This window comes from Eriocheir sinensis, chromosome 34 (assembly GCF_024679095.1).
Source record: "Eriocheir sinensis breed Jianghai 21 chromosome 34, ASM2467909v1, whole genome shotgun sequence".
Taxonomy (NCBI): Eukaryota; Metazoa; Arthropoda; class Malacostraca; order Decapoda; family Varunidae; genus Eriocheir; species Eriocheir sinensis.
The window spans coordinates 12,809,704-12,827,153 of NC_066542.1; the positions used below are offsets into that span (position 1 = coordinate 12,809,704).

The following is a 17,450-nucleotide window of genomic DNA, read 5'->3' on the forward strand; positions in this document are numbered from 1 at the left end:
CTCTCTCTCTCTCTCTCTCTCTCTCTCTCTCTCTCTCTCTCTCTCCAATTGCATCACCTCCTCTTCGTTCCTTCTCTTTTGGCTTTCCTTTCCATGTCTCTTCTTCCTCCTTCTCCTCCTTCTTTTTTATTCCTTTTTACGTCTCTTCCTCAAGGCTTCCTCCATTTCCCTCCTCCTTCCCTCCCTTCCTTTCCTCTTTCCAGATCTCTTTCCCAATCTTACTTCCCTTCAGCCCTTCCTGCCCCCTCTTCCTTCTCTTCCCTACTGCCCCTCCCTTCCTCCCTCCCTTCCCTCCTCGAACCCTTCCTTTCCTCGCATCCAGAAATGGGAGCGAGAAGGCAAGATTGGCGTCATTTCTTGTATCTTACGAGAGCCAAAGAAAGTTGCTCCTCCTCGTGTATCTAATGGAAGGAGAGAGAGAGAGAGAGGGAGAGAGAGAGAAAATAGAGAGAGAATAGAGAGAGAGTAGAGAGAGAATGTGGAGAGACTAGACCGGCACCTTTTCCCTCGTCTGATCTAGCCCAAGACAGAACAGAAACGACATCCGCGGTCTCTTCCTTTCTCTTCCTTTCACACACACACACACACACACACACACACACACACACACACACACACACACACACACACACACACACACATTCATTTCTCGCTCTCGGCAAAATGGGTCCCTTATCCCCGCTCCTTCCTCATCCCAAGCCCGCCCTTTCTTCATATCCGCGAGACGAAGCAGGGCAGTCGTTTCTCTCTATTCCTCCGCCTTCCCTTCCCTTTGTAGTACCTTCACGATGCAGATGGAGGAGTCGTGTACCTCTTTTCGTCAGGGCATTACGGGACATGCAGAAAGACTGGGGGCCGGTGCTGCCTCCTAACTCCTTATCCGGAAGGCAGGACGGAGGAGAAAGGAAGCGTGGAGTCCTTTAGCGTTCCCTTCAGCATTTAAAGGGATGTTATAGCGAGCCGACCTGACCATCCACTGAGACGAAGGAAGGGAGGGAGGGATGCAAGGCAGGAAGGAAGGAATACACACAAAGACATGACCGAACTCTGTAACTCATATCGAATTGTAAGGAATTATAAAAAGAAGGAACTAAAGAAAGGGAGATACCACACACGCACACGCACACACACACACACACACACACACACACACACACACACACACCTCGCTATCTACCAGCCTGCCTGCCAGCCTACATCAGCACCTGCCTACCACCTGCCTATCATCGTATTTCCTACCTGTCTGCCTACCTTGCGTGATGCACCGCTTACGCCTTGCACCTTGATGATGATGATGATGATGATGATGAATAGTGAAGGTGAAGAGATAGTAGCTGGTCAAACTCTTCGTGGTGGTGGTGGTGGTAGTGGTGGTAGTTGTGGTAATGGTGGTGAACAATATAGTGTAATGATGCAGTGATGGGAACTGTAGCAGTGGTAGGAGCGACGTACGTGGAGTTGGTGACATTGATGGGAACTGTAATGATGGGATGGCCGGCAACGAGGGTGGTTAATGGTTTGTTACTAGTGAGGGTGTTGTTGTTGCTGATGGTGGTGGTGGTGGTGGTGGTGGTGGTGGCTGCATTTTGGTAGTTTCAGGGAAGCAAATTTTTCGAGGCTTTATGACGTGGAATGAGGTTTTTGATGATGTAGAAAGTAATAACACTCAAGAGGAGGAGGAGGAGGAGGAGGAAGAGAGTAAAGAGAGGAAGAGGAAGCAGATGAGAAGGGGAAAGCAGAGAGAGAGAGAGAGAGAGAGAGAGAGAGAGAGAGAGAGAGAGAGAGAGAGAGAGAGAGAGAGAGAGAGAGAGAGAGAGAGAGAGAGAGAGAGAGAGAGAGAGAAAGGTGGTCAGAGAAAGATACAGAGAATACTGTCAGGAAAGAAAACGAAAGTGAGGAATATTTGACTGGCAGAAAGACTTGAAGGAGAAACCAACAACAGAAAATGGAATAAAATAAACAGAACACACACACACACACACACACACACACACACACACACACACACACACACACACACACACACACACACATAACACACAACACGACAAAATAAACAAAATGACGCTTCTCCACTACACCTTCCCTTTCTCCTCTGTTGTTTCTCTCTCCCTTTCTCTCTCTTGTCACGTTTTCCTATTCAGTTTTTTCCTCATTTCTTTTTCACTCCTTGGGGATGATCTGCCGCTGGGTCGCCGCGTTCGTGGAAGTCCAGATGTTTTTCTTGTTCTGCGTCCGAGGGAGCTCTTTGATGTAGTGAGGCAAAAAGAGGTGTTTAAGCCGTGTTTAAAATCACGCGCTGCACGCAACACAAGGGGAACACACAGAGAAAGAAGCAGGCTGACACACACAGACACACACACACACACACACACACACACACACACACACACACACACACACACACACACACACACACACACACACACACACACATACACATACATACATATCCCACCTCTCTCTCCCTCTCTCTTTCACGATTTAGTCGGATTTCAATTTCGCTGTTGTGCCACCCAAAAAACGGCTGAAAAACACATGTGGAGGGAAGGGGAGCATGCAGAATAGCGGCTCCACATTAGCATGGATAAAGTGTTTGTGCGGCGAACGTACGCACGCACGGCACGGATGGAAATTATGTAAATGAATGCCGCTTCTATTTTTTTTCTCCTTTCCTTCCTGTTATCGCTCTTCATAACCTCTCCATTGTTGAGTAGTTCTACCTTTCCTTTTATTTTTTATTTTTGCTTGTTTCGTGGAGATAGTTACATAAGACAGATAAATAGATATAGACGAAATGAACTTCCAGCAACAGATTCATAGTTTTCACCCCATACTTCCGTCACCCCATAGTCAAGGTTATCCATAAGGAACAGTTTCACCTCCATCACACCTCCACTTTGAAACACCTGAGCGACGTTTTTTGGCACGCCTATCACGGGTGTTGGGAGGCGTGTGCGTCTATGTAGTTAACGTAGATGGGCAAAGTTAAGCGCTTCTATACGCCCACTTTGTATTCCTCTTCAAAAAGTTAAAAGGAGCAACAAAAAAGGGAAAGAGGGGCCTTAATGACGTATTACACACAAAGCCCCTTTCTACTTTGTTTGTATTAATCTTCAAAAAGTTAGACGTGACTTCATTAGAATTAGTAGAGAACGACATTAATGATCTTTTACATACGAAACGCAGTTAGAATTTGTTTTGCTCATCGCGAGAGTGCGGCGGACGGAGTGGAAGGGAATGGACAGGAGGGACGGGAGGGACGGGAGGGGACGGGAGGGGACGGGAGGGACGGGAGGGGCGGGAGGGAACGGGAGGGAACGGGAGGGGCGGGAGGGAACGGGAGGGGCGAGAGGGGAGACGGAATACCATTATGCAAACCATTTAAAGCGTTGCCGCCTCTACCGCCACCATTGTTCACGGCTTTCGGCGCATATAAGTTAGCAAAACGTCAACATTTGCTGTGCTCATTGTTAGTGTGTGGATGGGTGTTGTGGTAGTGAGGGAGAGAGGGAGTGGGATAGGGACAGGGAAGGGGGAGAATGGTGTGCATGAGTCTGATGATAGTGGAAAGAGTGGGAGGGGGAGAGGGTGGGTAGCGAGGGGAAGGGTGTGGAAGGGTCTGGTGATAGTGGAGAGGGAGTGGGACAGGGTGGGGAGCGAAGGGAAAGGTGTGGAAGGGTCTGGTGATAGTGGAGAGGGAGTGGGACAGGGTGGGGAGCGAGGGTAAGGGTGTGGAAGGGTCTGGTGATAGTGGAGAGGGAGTGGGACAGGGTGAGGAGTGAGGGGAAGGGTGTGGAAGGGTCTGGTGATAGTGGGAAGAGGAGTGGGAGAGAAAGGGGATGAGAGGGAAAGCGTTATGTAAACCCTTTCACAACATTGCCTCCTCCACCACCACCATCACCACTGTCACCATCACCACCGCCTATGTTAATGACTTCAGCTTGCAAAACATTACGCACAGATTGTTTGCTGTTGCCGTTGGTGACACACACATTAACGACTTGTCCACGAGTCTCCAGTGAGTGCGAAAATATACAGACTTATGCTTAGCTGAATAACGACCTGAATCTTGCCCATAAATACTGTCACAACGAGGTCATTAACGTTTAGCAGCTTGTTCTCGTGAATACATGACAAGTGAAAACTGCCCCATAAATAGAGGAGTCATTTGTGTTGCAGTTTTTTTTTTTTTTTTTATCATCATCAGCATCGCGGCGCCTGACACTTTAATCACAGAAGAGAAGAAAAAAAAAAAAAAGGTATTCAGCAAGAGTGAGAGAGAGAGAGAGAGAGAGAGAGAGAGAGAGAATGAATATGGGTCCTAAAGATGGGATAGCAACAGGGTGGAGAAGCGGAAACTTACAGACGGGGAGGCAGCAAGGAACAGTAAGGCGGTGCGGGGCGGGACGGTGTGGGGCGGGGCGGGGCGATGGAAGAGCTACACGGGATTAGAAGACACACGATGGGGCTGGCGTACCTTCGGGAACGCTGGGGACGCGACGTGGCGGAGGAGATTGAGTGGCAGGGTACGGGAAAGTAGAGGCAACCCGGCTCTGTATTAAGAGGCAAGAAGCTATATAGGACGGCGGGGAGGACAGGGGATGGAGAGGACTGGAAGGGGAAGACGGGGAGGTAGTAGAAGGATCTGGGTCAGGGAGGAAGAGGTACGATGGAGTGGTGATGAAGGGAACGTAAGGGATTGACATTCTCTCTCCGTCTATACGTCGATCCTTATTTTCCCCTTTCATCCATCCTTTTCTCCATTTTTTTCAATCCATCAACGCCTTTCTCATTTTCTTTCTCTATTCACCCTTTTCTCCTTTTCTTTAGCTTTTCATCTCTATAATCATCTACACCTTTCTACCTCCTCCTATCTACTGCGCCCTTCATCCCTCCCTCCCCCCATTCCTTCCATCCGTCAATCCCCCTCCTCTTCTCCCTCCCTCCCTGCCCCCTTAAAAGGAGGATAGAATTGGGGTAGCAATGATGGTCTGGGGAGACTTAATTGTTCTCGTCCGCCTTTAATTTATACTTTTTCACACAACGGGAAGAAAAGAACTGTAAAGAAATGGACGAGATGAAATCGATTGTGGGTTCACCTTCTTTTCTGGGCTAATTTTCTATTCCTAATTTCGAAAACATTTAATGAGTTCTGAATTATTTACACCTTTTTTTCTACTCTCTCTCTCTCTCTCTCTCTCTCTCTCTCTCTCTCTCTCTCTCTCTCTCTCTCTCTCTCTCTCTCTCTCTCTCTCTCTCTCTCTCTCTCTCTCTCTCTCTCTCTCTCTCTCTCTCTCTCTCTCTCTCTCTCTCTCTCTCTCTCTCTCTCTCTCTCTCTCTCTCTCTCTCTCTCTCTCTCTCTCTCTCTCTCTCTCTCTCTCTCTCTCTCTCTCTCTCTCTCTCTCTCTCTCTCGGGGTAAATGTCTTTATTATCAATATCCCGCAACGTACAATATCCGCTTCACTCCGTCAATTCATATATCCCTCTCCCTATAGACAGTCCCATCGACGAGGGTTTATTAGGCGCCATCAACCCTTCTCTTTTTCTTCTCTTTTCCTCGAAGTTTTTTTTTTTTTTTTTTATTGAGGCATTGAAAGTATGTGGGTTACGGGTGATTTTGCTTGGTGAGGATGTTCAGAATTTTTTTTTTCTTCATTGTTGAAACTATTTGTCCAGATCTTACTCAATTGGTCTCTCTTCTCCTCATCTTGAGTCAATACTCTTTAGATATTCCCAGAACCATTATAAGTGAATAGCACCAACAAATGAGTGGCGGAGCCATAAATTGTTTCCTGCATCATGAGTATTACTCGCCCAGATCTCACTCAGTTTATCTTCCTTCTCTCCGCCTTGCATCAACACACTTGTGCGTCACAAATAAATGAGTTATAAAGTCAAGAGATTCTTCATGCATAATAAAACGTCTCATCCGGGCCCCGGTGATGGCTTCCTGTCCCGAGACACGCGGGAGGATAAGGAGTATCTGTCAGCGGCCGCAGCGCGATGAAGGGAAAGCCACCGCCAATCAGCGAACGTCACATAAATTTATTCGCCAACTGGAGGCGGACAAGAGCGAGGATCCACCAATGACGATGTGGTTTCCTTTAGCATCAAATATTTACCTTCGGCCGCGCACCATTCAGCATTGCTCGCCCACATATATTAAATGTAAACACGATTCGGATCCTCGTCCTCTTCTCAACCACTCTTGAGGAGCCGAGGGTAACGTCTGTCGATGTGATCGGCAGCAAAAAGGGAAAAATATAATTACAGAGAGCATGGAGGACACTCGAGATAAACGAGAATACGCGGGAACGATGGAGCCGCGTCGCTAAGTTTTGAAGGGAACATCCAGTCAGTGGTTCAGAGTGGAAGGACAAGCAAGGAAGCGGATGGAGGGGAGTGTGTAGAAAAATGGAGGAAATAGTCAAGAGAATAGAGCATTCATGCCATGTAAGTGTTTGCTTCCTCGCTGCTACACAACCACCGCCGCGCTGGCGTCACCACAGCGACATGAGCGGCGCCAACAGTAGCAGCCACAACAACCTTAAGTCTAATAATGCCACAAGTCACTTTTGAATTTCCATTGCAAATAAGGCGCCGCCAAGCGCGCCACAGAAGCTCCGTCCCCGCCGCCAGGAAGGGGTCGTCCGGGCTGCAAGGCCTCGCGAGGTGCAAAACACAAAGATTTGTGTTTTAATTTGCCGATCCAGTTGTTGGTAATCCAAATTTAACGCTTCAGTGATGCTCTATTCGATTCTTTCCGGCCCATGTCACGCCGGCACTGAAATATGTTTTGCACAAAGCATCATTATGCTTTACTTCGTGGATTATGCATTTAGATGAATTTTCGCACTAATTTCATTCCTGTAATTATAACGGTAATGGGATTTTTTGTTGTTCTATGGCGCTGAAAAGTATTATTCATTTGCCACGAATTTGCTGAACACTACCTTAAATATTTACTTTGCATTATACGTACTCATAATGTGTGTGTGTGTGTGTGTGTGTGTGTGTGTGTGTGTGTGTGTGTGTGTGTGTGTGGTGTGTGTGTGTGTGTGTGTGTGTGTGTGCGGGAGGAGGGGGGATACTGATCGTCCCCCTGTCACAGTTACCAGACGCTTCGATCAAAGTTGCTTTTACTGAAGAGGCAAACCGAAGGAAAGCAAGCAGGAACATGGGGTAGGATTTTTTTTTCCAGAAGTCTAGAAAAGAGCTTGGCCGAATTATGTAAATATAAATGAGGGCGTTGAAATCGCTATAATTGAAATCAATGAAACAAAACTGAAGACATATCAAGTGTACACAGTAAACACACTTATACCTGATTACTTTAATAATAACGATAATAATAATAATAATAATAATAATAATAATAATAATAATAATAATAATAATAATAATAATAATAATAATAATAATAATAATAATAATAATAATAATAATAATAATAATAATAATAATAATAATAATAGTAATGATATATATAATCGTTACTGGCGAGCTAAGTGGCCTCAGAATAAAAGCAGTAAATTGGTTCCCATTGGCAGGTTAGTCACAATCGAGCGCGGGTCCTATGAGTGCTTTGGGCCGCTCCGATGGTAATTGCTCTCGTCAATGTATTGGCCGCACGTCACATTAGTCCATCGATGTCCCGTCCCCTTCCTCCTTCTCTTACCACGTGATACCTTACCGCGACACCACCTCATACTTTTCATACTCGTTCACTCATGCCACTTCTCCGCCTTACTCGCACTATGCTTCCGCCGCACTCATGCCATACAATAAAGCTAGTATGTCGCTTTCTCACTCATACTGAAAAGGCATCCTATTCTTTCAAGGTCCACGCCCCACTCCTTTTAGACCGGCATGCTACTCATACTGCGGCCCCATCCAATTCATGTACCACTTCCCCGTTCCACTCATTCGTCACGGTCCACATTTATTCTAGTCCCCGGCCTTGCCTTATATGTTACTTATCCACTTAGACTTACTTGTGCCACTCATACCACTCATAGTCCTTCCCTAAGTCAATACCAAGCCACGGCACCTCTCATATCACCCAACTACCACCGCCAACGCCGCCGCCACGGCCGCCCCTCTTCCTTCATCAACACTTCAAAGGCAGCCAAGTTTCGCTGAGGCGCCGACCCTCCCCTACACCAAATTACAGGCCCGGGATGTGTTCCGAGACTGTGGCGTCCCAAGTTGTGGCTGGCTCCGTTATTTGTTCTCCAAGCGGCGCCGTGTCCTGCCTCCCATAGCCCGCAACTCCCCCGAGACAAGCGAGCCAGGACGGCCCTCTTCCCCTCGTCCGTAATCTCCGTCACAGAGGAACGTGGACGCAGCTCATGTAGGAAATAGCAATCTGGATTACAGTCACCGCTAGGACATTTTATTTTGTCTTACAGCAGACGAGGCCTCTGAGGCAGGAGGACGAAGCACGAGGGAGCAAAAAAACGTAATTCTGGAAAGTCGAAAAAAGAAGAGAGATTTAGCAAGGAAGGAAACGATGACTAGGCGAAACAGAGGCATGTGAGTGAGGAAGCGAAGGGAAGGGAGGAGCCATAAAAGGGATTTGGGAGGAAGAGAGGAAGGGAAGGGTGCAGGGGAAGAACCTTGCTTCCTGGTTGTGTTCGAAATTATTCTCAATTTTTACCTCGCTTTGAATGATGTAAATTAGGGGAGAGCGGCTGAGCGCAGGCAGCACAGGGCAGTGAAGAGATAAATGGAAGGAACATTCTTGTCGCTTGATGAGGGTGAAGGCCGAGTGCGAGGGGAAGGATGCAAGGCCGGCCGGAGCGGAATAGTTAATGCATCCAAGCTCGGAGCACAGGAAGAGTGATTGAAATAATTGTTTTCATCAAATTGTCAATATCGCCGGTTGGGGTAGGCGCTCCGGCAGGGATGTAAAAAATCTATGTTGGGGAGGCAGGCCATGTAGGCGGGCGGGGGCGGCGGGTGGTTGAGTACGAGACTTGAATAGTGATTGAAATAATTGTTTTCATCAAATTGTCAATATCGTTGGCTCGGGTATACACGCTCCAGCAGGGATGTAAGAAATCTGGCTTGTGAGGCAGGCCATGTAGGCGGGCGGGGGCGGTGCGTGGTTGAGTACTTGGCATTACTCCAGAAGAAACGTGAGGCGCCAGTCAATACTTTCAGGCCTCCTCCGGGAGCAGCCACGAGCACAAGCAGTTTTGGGGCGTAGTCCAGGGCACCGTAGGCCACAGTTTCGTGGGTCAACGCATGAGCGGGATACGCCTGGCTGTCACCTGGCCGGCACTAGGAAGAGCCCACAGTTATGACGCAGAATCAATAACATAATGACCTAGATATTCACTTTCAGAGCCTCGCCTCTGTCTCCAGGCGGCATCTGAACCTTTATTATTTTAGTTGTTCCGTGAGAGTTATGGGGGCGCTCACTTACACCTCTGTAGGGAGTCTGGGCAGGCAGCCAACAACCTCGGATCTCATTTCCTCCTCTTGACCCCCCTCCTCCACCTCCTTTTTTCGTATTGTCCGGAATATTTCTTTCTGGTCTGAAACACAAAAGCTTTTACACCAGAGCACCTTGGTCGGGAACACAATAGCACTTGAGGGTAGTTTCCTTTGACCATTTAGTAAAGAACGCCAATGGGCGGCTTAAACACCGGCCGCCACTGACTTATACAAAAGACATGTTAAGTGGAGATCAGGAATTAGCGACCATCGTAACCTGGAACAAGTATTTTAAGAATAGTAAAATATCACGAATAAAATAACATCAACTTAAAAATGTGAAGTAAAAAATGCAGAATGACCCTCCATGCATGTGTATACATTAGCAAACAACACTGCCAACAATACATCTTGAGACAACGCAACGAAGATAACAAATTATATACAAAGAGAGAAAGACACGCCCTGTACGTTAGCAAGTCATAACCCTCAACAGTGTTAATAAACTCCTCCAGACGTAATAAGAGAACAGTGAAGACAGGCAGAGTGAGTAAACAAGCGCATTCCGGAGCAAAAAGTCCTCGGCCACACTCTCTGGTCGCGGGCGGGGGAAGCGGGCAGCGGTGCGTGGGACAGACTTCATCTCAGCGGCAAGTGTCCATAACCGTGACTCAGCGCGGCACTGCTGGGCACCATACGAGGCTAACGGCGGGTTGTCGACACTCACAGACGCGTCACGGCACCCGGCACCGAGGACGATAAGGACACCCTCCCCTCTCCCCTCTTTGCTTCATATGACGTCTTCCCAAACACTGATACAACATGACGAGACGATGCAACGGCGACTCGTGGCCGTATTTCAAACGCAAAAAAAAAAAGTAACAACAAAGGTAATTTTCACCATCGCCTGTTCTTCTTTACTATTTCTCTCACTTTCTTTTGTTCTTCTTTACTTATTCGCAATCACTGGACATATTTTTTACGAACTCTGAGAGAACAAGAAGACGAGACTATCCCACTATCGAACCCTCGGCTGAGTAAAATCGAATATTTCAATCTAAAAAATTATATCATCGGACAAACTTCTTCCTCTCTCTCTCTCTTCCCTCCTCCCCTCCTCCTCCCTTTTTTTCTCCGTCACGGGACAACTTTCACAAACAGTAAGACAACGAAAGCACAAGGTCTCCTCCACTCACGACTATGTAGCATCGAGTATTTCAGCCTAAAAAAAAAAAAAAAATACATAACAGACACTCCTTCCTCTTGCCCTCCTTTCCTCCCTTTTGGTCTAAGTCAAAGGGCAATTTTCACAAGCACTAAGATAACGTAAGCACAGGCTCCTCCTCTCACGACTATGCAGCATCGAGTATTTCAGGCGCAAAACTCCATATGACGTGTGTGTATGGCCATGGCGGAGATCCTTAGAGTCAGGCAGAGCAGAGCAAAGTTACAAGCATGGCGGGGCGGGCCTGGCGAAGACACTGATGGCGGCGATGAAGGAAGGGTATGGAGACGGGGAATGTGTTTACTGTGGATCCGTGATGGTAATGGGGCGTAAGGGATGGCGGCCGGCACGTGCATGGATCGGTATGCTCCTGGAAATGGTGATGGTGGAGACAAGGATGGCGGAGGAAGTGGAGGTGAAGGGAGGGGTGAGAATGTCTTAATGGTGGGGTGGCATGCGCAGGTGGAGGCCAGTGGGGTTAGTTGGGGAATTTAGGCTGGGGTTGGAATGCGAGGGTGGATGTGGTGAGGGTAACGAGTGGATAGGTGTAGGTGAATAGGTGACGGTTGAGTGGAGGTGAATGGGGGAGGAGAGGTGGAGGTAAGGGCAGCGATGTGGAGTAAGAGGTTAGGGTGCAGGGGAAAGGGTGAGTAGGTGGAAAGGAAGATATAACAGGGTGATAGAATATGTAAAGAATTCCAGGGTCTAAGTAAGGGTGGGTGGGGAGTGAGTGTGTGGGGAGGAGAGGAAGGGGGGCAACGTGGGGGACATCAAGGAGCAATAAAGAGCAGAGGCGGGAGAAAAAGGTGTGTGTGAGGGCGTTAAGAGGTGGCTGACGGAGGGATTCATCAGGATAATGCAGGGCGGTGACAGCGCAGTAGAGAGAGAGGCGGACAATGATCACAGGACGCCTCGTGTTTCACCCTCGATTCCCTCTCTCTCCTCCCATCTTACTGCTGTTACTCCTGCTCCTCTTCCTCCTTCTCCTACTATTACTCTCTATCTATCTACCTATCTATCTGTCTATCTTTCTTCACCACCTCCTTGCGCCATTCATCATCAGACCTCCACACATTCAATCATCCATCACACGTCGCTCCTTCCCCATCATCGCACGTCACTTTTCTCAACTATTTATCATCGCCCTTTGTCCTCAGTTCGTCGTATCACCCATGCACAAAAACAAATCAAGACAGGGGTTCACGCAAGCACTTTTTTTACCCCCTCCCACCACACACCTACCAGTCATTAATGATCTACCCTTTAACAACACCTCTTTTCCTACCTATACACACACCTGCACCTCCATCTTCACCTCCATCAGGTTCCTCACGATGCTGTCTCTTCGAATTCATCTGTTTCCCTTCTCCACTTCCCTGTCCCTCCCCTTTCCCTCCCTGGCTGCTATTCCTCTTTACTTACTGATTTTAACTTCATCTACCTACCTACCTGTCTCTCTACCTAGCAATAATCCTCCCTAGCCAAGTACCCAAATATCATTCTCTCTGCTCATCCATATATCACACCATCGCTTAACAGGGAAGGAAAGACGAAATAGCAAAACCAGGAGGGGAAAGACGTGGAAGTCGTGGCAAGAGGCGCCATCATCACAACTTAAGTCTGAGGGGCCACGGGCGACGGCAGGAAGAAGGGTGCGGAAGGGACAGCAAAGGGACGGAAGGGAGGGAGAAGGGTCGGAAGGGAAGGAGATGAAGTGACGCAGGGAGGTAGCGGGAACGGAAGGGGACAGCGAGACGAGACTGCGAGGACGGAGGAGAAAGAATATAAAGAGGAAATAAAGAAGCGACAAGAGACAAAGAGGAGATGTAAGTGTCTTAGAGGGAAGGAGAGAGAGAGAGAGAGAGAGAGAGAGAGAGAGAGAGAGAGAGAGAGAGAGAGAGAGAGAGAGAGAGAGAGAATAAAAAGAAAATAGTACACTCATAATAAACATAACGAGACTTATATAAAAGAGAAACAGAAGGAGTGGACTACGAGAAAGAGGAGGAGGAGGAGAAGGAGGAGAAGGAGGAGGAGGAGGAGGAGGAGGAGGAAGAGGAGGAGGAGGAGGATAAGTAGCAATAGCAGCAACAGCAATCAGTGAGAGGAAGCGGCAAAGGAGCAAGAAGGGGAAATAGAGTACGATCAGTCTGGTGCTGAAGAGACACGAAAAGAGAGAAGAAACGAGGAAAGGTGGCGGCGCTGGCTGAGTGGGCGAGGGAGGGAACGAAGTGGAGGTGGAGGAGGTGGTGGCGGGCGAGGGGCTGAAGAGAGGGGAGGGAGAGGAGGCTAACTGAGCACGTGGGAGAGGGACAAGACGGGTAAAACTTGGCGGCGGAGGGATGAGGTTGCAAAGACGCCGAGTTTTCCGAGTTAAAGGACTTGGTCGGGGAAGTTGTCGAAATTATATGGGAACCGTAAAAACCTGATCAAGATTGGAAGGGGGAAAGTGTTACGCCTAGGAGGAGGAGGAAGAGGAGGAGGAGGAGGAGGAGGAGGAGGACGAGGAGGAGGAGAGACGGGGAAATTACGAGTGCTGGGCAAGTAGGAAAGGAAGAAGCAAGGGAACGAGAGAGAGAGAGAGAGAGAGAGAGAGAGAGAGAGAGAGAGAGAGAGAGAGAGAGAGAGAGAGAGAGATTAATATTGGTAGGGGGTGGGGGGTGGCGAGGATGGGATAAGAAGACAGTACGATTAAATAAGATTGGTGTGTGTGTGTGTGTGTGTGTGTGTTATAGGTTAGCTCCTCATATACACATAGCAGAAAATTAACAGATAACAATACATACCTGATACATACACACCCACTCCCACCCTACTTCACCATTACAATGAACAAAGATTAAAATAAAAGAAGAAAGCACATTAAAGTTAAGAGCAGAGAGGCGTGATGAAGAATTGCAGCAAAAATGTGTGGTTAAGGCGAACGTGACATTGGTGTGGACAAAATATTCCTGCATTGACGTTTTCCTGGCGCTGAGGGCGGAGAGGGAGTGAAGAGGAGGTGGGAAGGGGAGGGCACCAGGCGTCAGATGGTGAGGGAGAGAGAAGGTGGTGGGGAGATGGAGTGAGGCGTCAGAAGGTATTGGGTGTTTGAGTCTCGAGCGGGAAGTAATGGGTAAAGGGTGTGGTTGAGAGCGTGAGAGGAGGTGACACGTCTTTTCTCTCCATCACCGTATCCTAAACCTCTGACACCTTAGCCTTAACGCTTATGGCTACACTCTAAAGCTGTTATCCCGTCCGCTGCGATTGGAACGGATTTGGTTTTCACTAGTAGCCTGGTAACATATAGTCCCAGGTCACTCACTCTCTGCCTCTGCGGTGGATAGTGGAGTATTTCCCATGTGGTATTGGTAAACTGAATATCCCCCCAAGGTGCAGGACTTTACATTTTTCTTCATTTTATTGTAGCAGCCACTTTTTGCTCCATTCCTGTAGCTTGGTGAGGTTTTCTGGTAGGAAATCTGCAGTCAAGGGGTTAAAGGATGACAATACTTAATGATTCAGAGGCGATCGAAGAAAGTTGTATACATGCGTTCATAAAAATATTTGTAGCTAGATATTGTTTCTGCGAACATGATATAAATTTTTAGTTCGTTTGGTCATGATCACATTATCGGTCTAAGCAAAAAATGTCCACTATAGTTCAGTTTAATGCACAGCTGATGAATATGTAAAAGCTTCTGAGGAGGAAAGATAAAATATGAATATCGAGTGACAGAAAAAATGAAAAAATATTAATCCCTTGAATCAGCCAAAAATAAATAGAAAATATCAATAGCAAGAATGACAACCAAAAAAGTAGCTATCATTTACAAGTTTACAAGTAGTTAAAAATCTTAGCCTATATTTAATTCTTCACTTGGCTCCAAAATATAAAAATCTTTAGTATGAATTCTGTGTTTACAGCCATGAGCATAAAGAGCAAGCAAGCACATTTATCCTTAAATGATTTACAGTAATACAGCTCCATCAATACCTGTCTGTTAACGGCGGCGTATTTATCGGGAAAATAATCGACAACTGAGGCGGGTCATGAACACTGTCCACACCGGCCGGCAGCGCCCCCGCCAGGCAGCAGCAGCAGCAGCCTCGGCGAACAAATATTAGCAGCGAGCCGTCCACCGCGCGCTTGTGGCTCAGTCAATACCGGGCCGAGCCTTTCTCTATACACCCTGCTTATTCTTTTTTCCTTTTTACATGTTGCAAACGTTAATGCCTACACTTTTCTCTCTCTCTCTCTCTCTCTCTCTCTCTCTCTCTCTCTCTCTCTCTCTCTCTCTCTCTCTCTCTCTCTCTCTCTCTCTCTCTCTCTCTCTCTCTCTCTCTCAACAGCATGCAACTCCCATTCGCACCTGCACAAAAAAGCAACATAAAACCACCACAAATCATGCCTTCAAAATCGTCAGAAAAAAAATTAAGACAACGATATTTTTTTTTCTTTTGACTCGGAAAAAAGCAAGAGCCGAGGCCTGTAATAGCCGGGGAGACTATTCCTTGGGGGAGAAGGGAGGCGATTTAAGTGAAGGGGAAGAACCATGGCGGAGGAAGAGAAAAACGGATCAGTGGAGGAGACAAGTCAGGGGATTGAACAGAGGACAGGAGGGAGAGGTGATTGCTAAGATGCGGTAGGAACGATTGGCTGGGGAAGGAGGGGAAGAGGAGAGGAGGATAGAAGTGGAAAGGAAGGGAGTAGGAGGGGAGAAGGACAGTAGGAAGGAAGGGAAATAATCGTGAAGACAGTGGTAGGAGGAGAAGGGGGCCAGACTAATGGGAGAGAAAGGCGGAAAAGGGAATAGAGGAGAAAATAGTGAAGACCGCGTGGTGGAGCAGACCAGGGGAAGAGGAGGAGAAAGAGGACAAGGGGAGAGGAGAGAGAAGCAGGGGGAGGAGCCAGTGGGGGGGGGAGGTTGTGGAGCTGTCACGTACAGGGCTCATTCCTTCCAGCCCAATTGACCTCATTGCTTACTGGGCATAGCCGGCGAGGAAGTTTTTATTAGAGTGCGTCTGTGTGTCACCAGGTGGCCGCCCCCTGGGTCTTAGTAAAGTGAAGGCTCTGCAGGGGGGCTTTATTCACCTCCTCTCCCCCTCGCCTCTCCCCCCCCCCCCCCCAATACCAGTGACGCCGTACCGCTGGACGAAAACAAAGACATCAGCGTTGTATTGAGATAGACCTTTGTTTTCAGGACAGCTGTTCGGGATTGGGATGGATTTTCCTTAATGCATCTCCCCCATCAGCTTTACTTAATAGATTCTTGATGTGGAAGTTTTTTTTTCCTCTATTTGTATCCGACCTCCTCCTCCTTCTCCTCTTCCTCTTCTTCTATTCTTTTTCTCATTTCTTCCTCTTCTTCTCCTTCTTCTTCTTCTTCTTCTTCTTCTACTTCTTTTTCCTCCTTCTCCTTCTCCTCTTCTTCTTCTCTTCATCCTCTTCATCTTCTTCTTTTTCTTCTTCTTCTTCTTCTTCTTCTTCTTCTTCTTCTTCTTCTTCTTCTTCTTCTTCCTCCTCCTCCTCCTCCTTCTCCTTCTCCTCTTCCTCTTTTTCTTCTTCTTTTTCTTCTTCTTTTTTTCTTTTTCTTTTCTTCCTCTTCTTCTTCTTCTTCTTCCTCTTCCTTTTCCTCCTCCTCCTCTTCCTCCTCCTTCTGACCGGTGCATCAACTTACACATCAATACGCCAGACAGTATTTTCACCATGACTGACTGGTTACTGTAGCTCTTGATGGTGAAGTCAATACTGCCTCTGAAGCCCACAACCCCACGCATCCTAAAGCACCCCAACTTTTGCATTCCATTCCAGACTAGTCCACCTCGTGATAACCTAACCCTGACAGCGGCTCATTCCGTCCCATTCCATACTATTCAAACCCTTTCAAGCATGCCACAAGTCCACTCCCGTACACCTGAGTTAGAAAAAAAATATCCAAACCCATTCCAGCTATACCTAATCCAGCACAATTAATCCCATACCATCCCATCCTCTTCCAGACCATTTCATCCTATCCCATCCAATTCCATTCTACCCTAAGTAAGCCAAGTCTATTCCAACCCAGTCTAGCCAGATAACCCCCCTCCTCACCCCCCTTAGCAACCATACACAGCGTTGCCAAGCCCAGTGTCTTCCTCTCCTTAGACAATTGAGGGGCGCGCCGACCCCGAGAGCCCCAGCACGGCCGCCACGCCCCCCTTATCTTAACGACTGCTATAATAGGCTTCCTGCCCTTAAGGTCCTTCCATTACGTCAACAGGACAGACGACTTGCTCTTATGGGTGGGAAGGGAAGGGCATCTGTGTGTGTGTGTGTGTGTGTGTGTGTGTGTGTGTGTGTGTGTGTTTTTTTTGCAGCCTATTGCAGTTTGGTGTTCTTCTTCCGATGGATGTGATGGGTCGGTCTTCTTTGGTGTAGGGTGTCGGCAGCCCAGCCGCCAGCCCGTTCTGGCGCAGGCGAGTGTTTATAGTGGCGCCATCTTGCATTGGCTCATGCTGCCCTCCCAGAGCTCATCTTTGATTCTAGAGTCCGGGTTAATAGGTGGTCTTCTGGACAGCATGTGGGTAGTTTTAAGCCACTCGGCGGCGGCTGAAAAATCCCTGCTTGGTGGCACCGGGCGGGGATTGAACTCGCGTCCTCCTGAACACGAGGCCGTTACTTTGACGACTCAGCCACCGCCTCTGATTCTGATTCTGATAATCTATATACTTTTTTAGGGAAGATATTCATAAAACAAATTCTACGCATCCATATCTCGAGGTTGTTATTTTCTTCTTATCCAGGTTAATTTATTTTTTCCC

General features: G+C 47.8%; 1 protein-coding gene across 1 annotated transcript in view; it reads left to right on the top strand.

The window, feature by feature from the left end:
* Positions 1-4,465: 4,465 nt before the first annotated feature.
* The window catches only part of LOC127007195 (complexin-like), a 185,382-nt gene continuing 172,397 nt past the window's right edge, over positions 4,466-17,450 (top strand). Inside the window, exon 1 of the mRNA XM_050877909.1 lies at positions 4,466-4,529. Coding sequence (XP_050733866.1) covers positions 4,466-4,529 — 64 coding nt within the window. The remainder of the gene's footprint in view (positions 4,530-17,450) is intronic.